Source organism: Suricata suricatta, chromosome 15 (genome assembly GCF_006229205.1).
Source record: "Suricata suricatta isolate VVHF042 chromosome 15, meerkat_22Aug2017_6uvM2_HiC, whole genome shotgun sequence".
Taxonomy (NCBI): domain Eukaryota; kingdom Metazoa; phylum Chordata; class Mammalia; order Carnivora; family Herpestidae; genus Suricata; species Suricata suricatta.
Genome location: NC_043714.1, coordinates 43,388,933 through 43,400,224, shown reverse-complemented (window position 1 = coordinate 43,400,224; position 11,292 = coordinate 43,388,933). Strand labels below are relative to the sequence as shown.

The 11,292-nt window shown below is 41.5% G+C and overlaps 1 protein-coding gene across 1 annotated transcript in view; it reads right to left on the bottom strand.

Annotated features, from left to right (window-relative positions):
* The window catches only part of SPAG1 (sperm associated antigen 1), a 61,856-nt gene that overhangs the window by 14,523 nt on the left and 36,041 nt on the right, over positions 1-11,292 (bottom strand). Inside the window, exons 11-14 of the mRNA XM_029923307.1 lie at positions 11,113-11,282; positions 10,957-11,056; positions 5,044-5,196; positions 615-781 (exon numbers count right to left, since the gene is read on the bottom strand). Of these exons, the coding sequence (XP_029779167.1) occupies positions 615-781; positions 5,044-5,196; positions 10,957-11,056; positions 11,113-11,282 (590 nt within the window). The remainder of the gene's footprint in view (positions 1-614; positions 782-5,043; positions 5,197-10,956; positions 11,057-11,112; positions 11,283-11,292) is intronic.

The following is an 11,292-nucleotide window of genomic DNA, read 5'->3' as shown; positions in this document are numbered from 1 at the left end:
AAAAAAAAAAAAAAGAGGGTACGGGTCTAACAGAAGCCACTGGGACACCATGACTCAGGAATCTTAGGGTATCTGTAAGATGAGGCTCAACTGGGGACTCACATGAGTTCCTAAGCAGGCAGGAGAAATGGGGCCCCAATGGGCTTTAAGCAGAAAGCAAGAGTGAAGTCACATGTTTATTAAACATTCTGCACAAAGTAATAAGGTAGGTACTAGGGAAATGCAGATATGTTAACTATGATATGAGGCAGAAGGAAATACCTGCTAGATACTTTTGCTGTAGGGTTTTACTTTATTATTTCAAACACACCAATCTCACTATTTCAGCCCTGCCACATACAGGCATAGCGTTAAACTAGCACTATTTCTTTTTCTTATTAACAATAATGTCAACTTAACCTCTATTATCTTGTTTGCACATCTCCATTTATTCCTAAGAACTCCAGAAGACAGCTACTCATCTTTCCTACTTCCACACACACTAGGACACTGGACATGTGAAGTTAACTTCCTAAGACTAGGAGGATAACAGGGTCTTAACTCCTTCTGCTTTACCATGAAGATAAACACCGAGCTCAAGACAACCCTCACAAGAACGAGCGTAGGGCCCCTACCTGCAATGCCAGGCTGGGGACGGCTGCAGGAGTCGCCCCCGCGGTCCGGGGGTGTCTCTGTGGCAGGCTGCCAAGCTCGCAAATGCGCAGAAGTGGGCACAGCAGGAATGGGTGACAGCTTCTCCCGCCAGCTTGGTCCATCCAGATTCATTAAAATTCTTGTTATCCTAAAAAGAAAATGAATTTCCTCTATTAATCATGCCATTTGTTTTTTATATCCATGAAGCTCAAATCAAGAGTAAGATTTACAAACACTTGCATTTGTGTACTTCCCTGTAGAAAACAAGAGTCTTAGGCTATCTGCTGTCCACATAAGTGGTCTTTAAAAGGACTTTTAAAAGTTGCCAAAAACTATGTTAAATTTAGATCCCTTTTGTAGATGAAAAAAACGAAGGCCTTTCTAATTGGTTCAAAAAACTTTCTTAATGTATATGCAATAAAACTATTTTTTTGAAAAAGTGAAAAAATAAAAGCAAAATTTAGGAGGTGCTGAAGAAATATCTTACATTTAATGTAATTACTAAATTGATAATGTATTTGAGAATTATCAAAAGCACTTCAGAATTTCTATGCCCAAACTATACACCAAAGAGCGGTGTCCAAGACTGGCTGTGGACAGTAGTAATGAGGGCAAGCTGTGAGGCGGAATGCCGTTTTCTCGTAAAACGTTTCCATATTGCTAAGATACTCTTTACCTTGTTTTTCTTTTCTCTAAAATTATCCATTCACTATCTTTTCAAACACACATTGATGAAGGAACCGGAGTCTACTACAAGGGTCCTTGTATTACTGACTTTACTCATGACCATCATAAGGTTCAGATTAACATCTTCAATTATCACTTTGTTATCATTTTTAAACATACAAAATATATTTAGATTTTAAAACAAAATTGAATGTCTTCGAAATGAAACTGGTTTTAAAAAGGTGTGCCCCGGAGTGCCTGGGCGGCTCAGTCAGTTGGCTGACTTCAGCTCAGGTCATGATCTCACAGTTCCTGAGTTCAACCCCTGCATCTGGCTCTGTGCTGACAGCTCAGCCTGGAGCCTGCTTCAGATTCTGTTGTCTCTCTTTCTGACCCGCCCCGGCCCACACTCTTGTCTCTCTCTCTCTCAAAAATAAACAATCATTAAAAAAAAAAAAAAAAAGGTGTGCCCAAGACTGAGAAGATTTACTGGTAATTTGGAGAATGCATTCAAGTTAGTTAACTCAGGGGCGCCTGGGTGGCTCAGTTGGTTACAAGTTGGTTAACTTAGTAGTACTTTTTGTGCAAATAGTTTTTATATTTATATAGAGACAAATACAATGCACATACTTCCCCCCCATTTCTTAAACTGAAATTTCAATTATGCTAAAATTGGCTAAGCTAACCAACTCTCACATATTTTAGTGAAAAACATATTTTTTGAAAAATAATGTAAAACCACCCACAAAAGGAAACAAAAAAAAAAAAAGCTTAAGAGAAAAGAATTTTCAAGCAAAACTTGTATTACCAGCAGAGAGGAAGGAAGAAGCAGCTGAAAAGAGATGATGTGTTGCCAGGGAAGAAATAAGTATATGCAGGGAAATTTAACATATAAGATTCCTGGAGAGGAAGAGAGGAATATGGTTAATGGAAGACAGAAACAAAACAAGCACAGATGTTTAAATTAAAAAAAAAAAAGGTGTTGTTGCTCACATGGAAAAGCAAGCATAAATATGAGATTCATGAAAAGGAACAGTGATGTTTTAAAAATGGATATTTTATAGAAAAAATACATCAAAACAACACCTCCTCATCTTCTTATAAAACATCAGTAACAACCATTCAATTAAAAAATGAATCTTACAAGTTGATCTGAATAAAAGAACCTTCATGAGTACATAAAAAAGCATAACCCAATCCTCTAAAAGCTAAACACAGGATTACCTATGACACAGCAATTCCACTGAGTATCCACCAAGAGGAACCGAAAACACGTATATAAACAAAAACTTGTGCACGAATGTTCATAGCAGACTCTTCACAACAGCCCAAAGAATCAAACAACCCAATGTGCATCATCCAATGAATGGATGGATACACAAAACGGTATGTATCCATACAATGGAATATTATTCAGCTATAAAAAGCAATGAAGCACTTACATATACAACAACACAGATGAACCTTGAGAACACTGTGCTAGGTGAAAGAAGCCAAACACAAAAGGTACACCTTCTACGACTCCATTTAGAGGGACTACCCAGAACAGGTGCATCTGTAGACAGAAAGCAGATTAGTGGCTGCCAGGGGCTGGGAGAAGGGGAAATAAGTGGCTGCTTAATGGGAACAGAATTTCCCTTTGGGATGATAATGTTTTGTAACTAGAGAGAGAGGCAGTGGTTCTACAACATGTCAACGTGCTAAAAGGCCACTCAACTGTGTACTTTAAAATAGTCAATTTTCCCTTCTGTGAATTTTACTTCTCTTCTTAAAAACTATACAGCGCAGCAGGTTCAGAAATTAGAGCCTCTCAGACATAGATTTCTCCCTTCAGACTTTCTGGCCCGTCACTATGAACTGTATTCCCTAAAACACCTTTCAACAGGCCTCTCTTCCCTGTCAGCTACTTCAGGTCTCTTCCCAACTCTGTGAGAGGATTCTACTTTCCTGACCCACCCTGGATATGGACCAGAGGACAGGCAAATTCAAAGCAGAGCCGAGGAATGAATTACACTGTTAGGGAATGACTTCATTCAACATTTTATTGAGGACATCTACTGTATAAGGTACTTCAACTACAGAGATGGATAAAACACACTTCCCGACCTCACAGAACATCCAGGAGAATGAGAGAAAAATAATTTTACAGAAAGAGAGGGACAGAGAATTTACTAATAATATGGAAGCTGGGTAATGAAAGGCACAGTGTTCTGGGTCACTGGGAAGAGAGCCTGAAGTACATGTATGGTGAGGGAGAAGGTGGGCTCATCTGTGAAGGTCATTTCCTAGAGGGAGCAGGTCCCCTCCTGCTGGACACGAAGGAATTAACCAGACAAAAAAGAGGAAAGTGCCTTCAGGCAAATGACACTTTGGCAGGCAACTGTGTCACAAGGCAAACGGCCCAGAGAGCTCCCAGGTGAGGCTGCCTGATTTTTTAAGATCAGGATCAAGATCAAGGTGTCTGTGAATGCCCAAGGTTCCATCTGGCCCCACTCTAGATCCAATAACCACAGGTTCCATGTGACCAGAGAGTGAACCCTCCAAGAGATCACCATTGGCTCTACATAGACATCTTTCCAACAATTTTCTCCAAGGTGCAGAGAAACAATGTAGGGAGGTAAAGCATGATTTTATAAGATGAATTAATCCAAAATACGTCACTCTCATTTTCTAAAATTTTGCTCAAGGCCTCCTCATGTCCTATCAGTGCTCTTCAAAGACCACCTCAGGCACTCATTCTCCAACTGAAGTCTACACAAACAAAGGTGGCCTGGTCTGTTCACTCCCACCTTCCTCACAATTTTTCACAGTTGGAGATAACCTGTCTTGTGGTCCCCCCCCCAACTATATTCTGGTTTGCTTAAATATAGAGACTATATTAATTCCCCTCCTTTTGTCTTTTTAGGTGCTGGGGACATGGGTGGGCACGGCACACTAGACCAACATAGGGCACAGCGTAACGCACATAAGAAATTATACTTCGTACAAATGGGATCAGAAAGTATTACACATAACTTGAAATATAACCCAGATAGTAATTTTCAAATTTCACCTGAAAGCAATTTATGAAGTCTGGAAATTCTTACCTTCCCATGATCACTCAGGGGGTAAATAGGTCATAATATAAATTAGATCCAAATTCTTTGCTATTTCACCATTATAAGTTAATACTCATCCTAGATGAGTATCTATTTAAAGGGCATATAAAACAAATATCTAGCAGGCTCATGAAGACATTCGTTCTCCTGAGGAGAAACAACATGTTTCCACTGACAGATGTGGTGCCAATGAGCATGTGCAAATCCTGTAGGAGAAGATTCAACATGCAGTTTTCACTATATTTTTGGATCCTGTCCTATAATTAATACTGACTTACAACATCACTGAAAACATTTCCTAACTCCACAGTTATTTACAAATACTGAAATGAAATGCTGTGCACTCAGAACAGCAAAGATTTATACCTTGAGTTAAAAAAACCACAATTTCTGAACAGTAATAAATGGGCCAGGAAACAAATATAAAGGTGTCAGAGGACAACCCAAAATGTACTGCAGGACAGTTAGAAATTAAGTTAGAGAGAAAGAACGGTTAGGTTTTGATGAGAGTGAGAGAAGGCAATCATTCATGCCGAGTAAATAACAGAACAGTCTACACTTTATACTGTTCTTGAAGGAGGGAAGACAACAAAGTAGTTCCATTGTAAAAGAACTAGCCCCCAGGCACGGCCTTGGGTTAGGTTACCTGTTAATACTGTCATTCGCTAGCTGGATTGTGCAGTCCATTTGCAACACTGTTTTATAATCCACATAAGCTTTCTGATACTGCTCTAAAGTTTCATAGGCCATTGCTCGTCGAAGAAGAGGTTTGATGGAGAATGGATGAAGTTCCAGAGCCCTAAGGACAAAAATATTACATGTCATTTGTTTTGGAAAATTACGTTTCAACTTATACTAACTGAATGTACACTATGGTACCGGATTCTCAAATACATATGTATCTGCAAGTTCATACTGGGGACCTAGGAACATACTAGAAAGACAAACTCAGAGCAGAAGAGCAATCAAACTTGTGGTTACCTCATTTTATACAGTTCCCAGAGCACTAGGACATTTACTCTTCCCCCCGCGAGCCTGAGCTCCCTGGCAACAGGCAATGTGCCTCACCCTCTCCATGCTCCACACCTCCCCTCTGCCCTAACAGAGCCCACCCTGGCACCAGGTACAAAGTAGGCTTTCAAAAGAGTCTTGTTACTTACTAATGGATTAAAAGAAAAATTTTCATTTGCACCTATGTGTTTAATGGGGCACCTGGGTGGCTCAGTCAATTAAGTGTCCAATTTTGGTTCAGGTCATGATCTCACGGTTTGTGGGTTCAAGCCCCGCATCAGGCTCTGTGCTGACCACTAGCTCAGAGCCTGGAGCCTGTCTTCAGGTCCTGTGACTCCCTCTCTCTGTCCCTCCCCTGCTCACACTGTCTGTCTCTCTCTCAAAATAAATAAACAAACAAACAAATAAATAAGGCACCTTAGCACAGAACCACAAAAGCTTGCACTGCATTTTGAAAATCAGCTCTCTGAACTTCATACAGTTTATGATGATTTACTTGCTGCCAAAGGGCTTCTTAAAAAATAGACTGGAGGGGATCAAGGACATATATCATAATTTCTGATAAATCATGAAGTTTAATCTTGCACTTTTTAGGCTATGAAGCATTTCTAACATCACTAGAGATGCATTTCAGAGTTATATTCCTTGGTTTTGTTTGAAGTAACTATTTAAAGCTACTTCATTATATAATGGCCTTTGTTATATTCTGAAATAAAGTATATAGTCAAAAGATTGAATTTATGAATGAAAACTACCATACGTAGTTTTTTTTGTTTTGTTTTTTTTCTTATCTTTGAGAGACAGAGACAGTGCAAGCAGGGGAGGGGCAGAGAGAGAGGGAGATACAGAATCTGAAGCAGGCTCCAGGCTCTGAGCTAGCTGTCAGCACAGAGCCCGATGTGGGGCTTGAACCCATGAACCATGAGATCATGACCTGAGCCGAGGCCGTATGCTCAACCGACTGAGCCACCCAGGCGCCCCTACCATACTTAGTTTTAATGAACTTTATTAAAATGGTAAAGTATGGTGTGCAGAGAGCCTAGGAAGAGCCTACTTTCTCTACAGCCCATGAGTGAGTATCTGCTGCACCAGACCTTCCACACGGGATGGCAGGTCTCTTCCGGTGAACTTCTCTGTCCCACACAGTTTACAAATCAGCAGCAGGGAAGGCACGAGTGAGGGCTGCTTTACTTTTTCTCCAGCAGTCTTGGGGATCTGCTGTCTATTCCTGTCTACACTGACCTGGCAGAGAGCGAGCTCTGACAGAACTGCCGTGTGCTGGCCAGACATTCTCACAAGCCTGCAGGGTCGGGTCCCACGTTCATTCTGCAGGTGAGGAGATGGAGAGACACGGGGCCATCTGCCCACACATCAGTTCTTTTGAACTTACATGTCAGGGAAGCAAGGCCACCTGTCCTAAGCACCACTATATTCCCAGCATGGGATCAATGCCTGGGCCAGAGGAAGCACTTAGCAAACACCTGATTGAACCTACGCTCTTTCTACCACAAACATACACAAACTCTATAGATAAAGGAACTTCACTGGAGTCCTTTGCCACCGAGACTCCTTCACAATTCTGCACGTCATACTCGACTGTACGTGTGGCTGGGCCGTGCACCACAGAGGATGCCATTAATTCGCTTCAGTTCTCTAAAAAATAACCCTTTTTGTTCTGCCCAGGTGTTAGGACTGTGGGTTATTTTAATGATCTCCTTTGTGTTGTGCTGGGTTTTGCATTTTTTTCTATAACACGCAAGTATTACTTCTGTAAACAGTGACTTTATTTTATTTAACTTAAAAACAATTGTTTTAATGTTTATTTCTGAGAGCATGACCGGGAGAGGAGGCAGAGAGAGAGGGAGACACAGAATCTGAAGCAAGCTCCAGGCCCTGAACTATTTGCACAGAGCCCGACATAGGGCTCGAATTCTAAAACCGTGAGACCATGACCTGGGTCAGATGCTTGACCAAGTGAGCCACTCCAAAAGTTATTTTAGAAATTAAGATCAAGTAAAAGCTTTTAAACACTAGAAAACAGAGCATCAGGATCTATCACTAGTACCACTGCCTTAAATCCAGCTTAGTTTCACGCTTCAGGTATATTAACGACATGAAGAAGGATTTTAAATATGTATAATACTTATACAACTACCCCATTTCACCACAACTACCTCATTTCACCAGACTTCCAATGCCCAAGATGCTATTTAGCCACTCAAGATGGATTTGAGGTAGGCATGGAATATAACATTGTGTGAGATGATGCGTTTAATTTTTAGCACTTCCAGCCTAGTAAATGCAAGGTTTTTTCCTCTTTAACCACAATCCTGAAAATGAATACGAGCTTATAAATAGAAATTCTGCTAAGAAAAAAAAGGCATTCATTCATAAAAACACAGAGAACTTTTAAACCAGAGCTCACAATAGCTTAACTATTCAAGTTAACACCTTTATAAGGCCCCACAGAGTCTTCTAATTCAAAGCCTGGCAGAGAGCAGTAAAGAGAAGCAAAAGCTAAGAATTCTCAGGCAACATTCATTTTTATTGAGCCCATAAGTTTTGACAGGCTCAAAATATCCTCCATGGAAAGTCACTGAAAGATTTTTTGGTGTAATTTATATAACCCAAAAAAGTTCTCTGGCAGATGGGAAAAGATAAGTTTCTTTGGGTTTTTTTTTTTTTTTTTAAAGCTGATAAAGGGTCCTGAGAACAAAAGGAGGTAGTTTCTAGGATAATGGTTTTCAACTTCAGCTCAGGCATCGCAACCTTGTTTCAAGGCTCACCTGGAAGCCTAAACTGGAAACACGGAGACACGGTGGCCAGGAGAGGGGCAGGGCCCAGAGCTCCTTGAGCCCCCCGCCCCACACCCCTTACACCCCCAGGAGTGATTCTCTCAGCACACCCTGGGACAAACCTCAGTGGAAGTGCTTCAGGCAGGCTCCACGAAGTCAGACACATAAAACCAAACATCCCCCACAAAATGCATAAAAAGTTATAGATCGTAAGTCAGTCTATGAAAGCTAACTCATAGGATCCCCTCCACTCCTTAAAGTTTGCTCCCATGAGTTTTTCTTTTTCAGTGCTTGACTCCAGCTACCACTTGCCTTGTAATAAGGGCTCATGGCACAAAAACCAACTCTCCAAACAGCAGACGATTAAGTGAAAAACTAGGCTACCATTAAAATGTGTGCAATCTTGAGGTGAAAAGAAAACACAGTCATACTTCTACTACTAAATGATTCCTAGTTCATTTAGATTTAAATACATTTATTTCAACGTGTTCCCTCTGGCATTAAAACAAGTTTGAGATTCACAGCTTCGGAGTAAAATCACCCCATGTCCCGTACGCTGGGACTCATACACCAGGTATCAAGAAAACACCTAAGTAGGTCGGCCTCTATAGAGGTCAGCACTGACCAGCAGAGCAGGATTCCTGGGTGTTCAACACAGCTCTTATCTAAGGACATCTTAAATACACCACCACCCACTTCCCTCCTGGGAAAGCCCTCTCCTGCTCTCCTTCAAGACAAACCTCCTTTCTAGCCTCCCTTGACACCATGGCCGGAATCCCATCATTGACTTCCTCCCCGGTTTACAATGAAACGACAACAAATTTTATGTCTGCCACCTGAAACCATCCCACTTAAGGATAAAGTGAGTCCACTTGTTTTGCAGTGGCCCTAACTATTGGGGTCGCAAGGTTTTTGTTTTTTTTTAACGTTTATTTTTTGAGAGAGAGAACACACAGCTGGGGAGGAGCAAAGAGAGAGAGGGAGACACCCAAGCAGGTGCCGGACTATCAGTGCAGAGTTCAACTCAGGACTTGATGTCAGAACCAGATCATGACCTGAGCCAAAATCACTTAACCAACTGAACCACCCAGGTGCCCCTAGGGGATTCAAGTTTTAAAGTCCTAAATCTGCTTAACGCAGGAAAACTTAAGGCCAATCTGAAAGGTATCAGCAACCGACACTTGAACTATAAGGTTCTTGGCTACAAATCACAATGTGCTTGATATTCCACAAACCCACATGGTCTTGTTGGTTAGTTATGTGCAGTGGTGAATGCTTAACAACCGGCTCTCCTCCTGGGGAGAAACCTCCAGATTTGTGGGATTTGCCAATTTTCATGGTATTAGTATTCCTACCCAACTGGCAGATTTCAAGCTACCAATATGACTTCAAGCAGCTCACAAAATCCTAGAAACACAACAATTAATTAGTGTGAGCTAGCACAACATTGAACGGGGCCTACAGTCAGGCCCAAGTGGACATATATAGTATTTATTTTAAATACAAATACGTAAAATTGGCCAAAAAAAAGCCCTTCAACACCTTTTCTTTTTTAACTGTAGACACTGATATTACAAGTTTTCACCCATATCAATATACTATCAATTAAAAATAATAAGCTGTTCACTTTCTTAGGTTATCTACATAAATTGTTGTTCAAACTAGGGCTTCTGAGAGTGAAAAAGGATGACAGTGATAATTTTACCAGACAAGAGTAAACCAGGACTGTGAAGGTCAAACCAGGACGCACAACTTCTTATTTTTGAGATACGTAAAGAGTAGCTTCTTTCCAAAGGGCTCCTGACGCAGGCTCATTACTTAATAGTGGAAGAAAACGGTACTCTTTACTCATGTAAATATAGTCACCAATTTCAGTGTGTAACTTATTGAGTAACATGGGTGACCGCAGTGCTTGAAGGATGAAGAGCTGTATATAAAACACGATTCTGATCCTCACAGAGCTCAATATCCAGTGGAGTGGAGAGCCAAGTACCCACGTGAGAGTGACACTGCAAGGATTATGGCCACGCAAGTGACCAGGAAAGCAAAGAGGAGGGAGCAGTTAGTTGAGCAGGGATTTGAGATGCAAAGATGGGCAGAGGGCATCACAGACTGGGCCAAAATGAGAGCAGAAAGTTTGTTCAGGGGCAAGGTGATTTAAAAAAAAAAAAAAAAAAAGGAGCCTATAATTATCTGGACCACCTTCCTGAGCCACTGAATGCCTATTTGAGACACAATGCTTCAGGAAAAGTTGTTCTGAGGCTACAGGAAAAGTTGTTCTGAGGCTATGCAAGATTGGAGGAGGCAGAGAGATGAAATGGAAGACTTTTCTAGTAGTCTAGGATTGACACGAAAAGAACATGAATTAAGGTGGTGGCTATGAAAATGAAAAAAGTTTGCATAGTCTTCTATTATCTGTCTTGAGTTACAAAGAAACGATTTCTTCAGTCAGAAATTTATGAGAAAGAAGAATTTATGACTTCTATGTGTATTTCTATTAACATGTCTTAAAAAGAAAGTCTCAAGAAATTAGACTCCTGCAGAATAGTTAGTAAATTAACTACTGCAGCAGCACCTGGCTGGCTCAGTAGGTGGAGCATGTGACTTCTGATCCCCAGGTCATGAGTTCAAGCCCCACGTGGAGTGTAGAGATTACCTAAATATTTTTTTAAAAAAGGAAAGAAATTACATACTGCATTCACCGCACTAGAATAGTAACACTCACTGGACAAACCTGAAAACGGGCAGTTTACCTGTTACAATCTTGAATGCAGCCGCTGCAGTTTCCTTCTTTTAGGTAACACGCTGCTCTATTTGAATATAAGATACTTAGATCATCTGCACCTCCACTTCCTAAAATCACATTTAATTAAACACGGTTAAAATCCATTAGCGCAGTCACAGTTCACCAGCACGAGACTGCGGTCCCCAGGGGACACCGCAGTCCCCGCCTAATGCGGCGCCCCGGGAAGGCACCGTGCCCGCGGCGGCCCGCCTGGCAGGGAAAGCCCCCGCGGGAAGGCTGAGGACGCGCCCCGCCCGCGCGCCCACTCCGCATTCCGCGGCGCTGCCAGCCCAGCTCGGTGCCA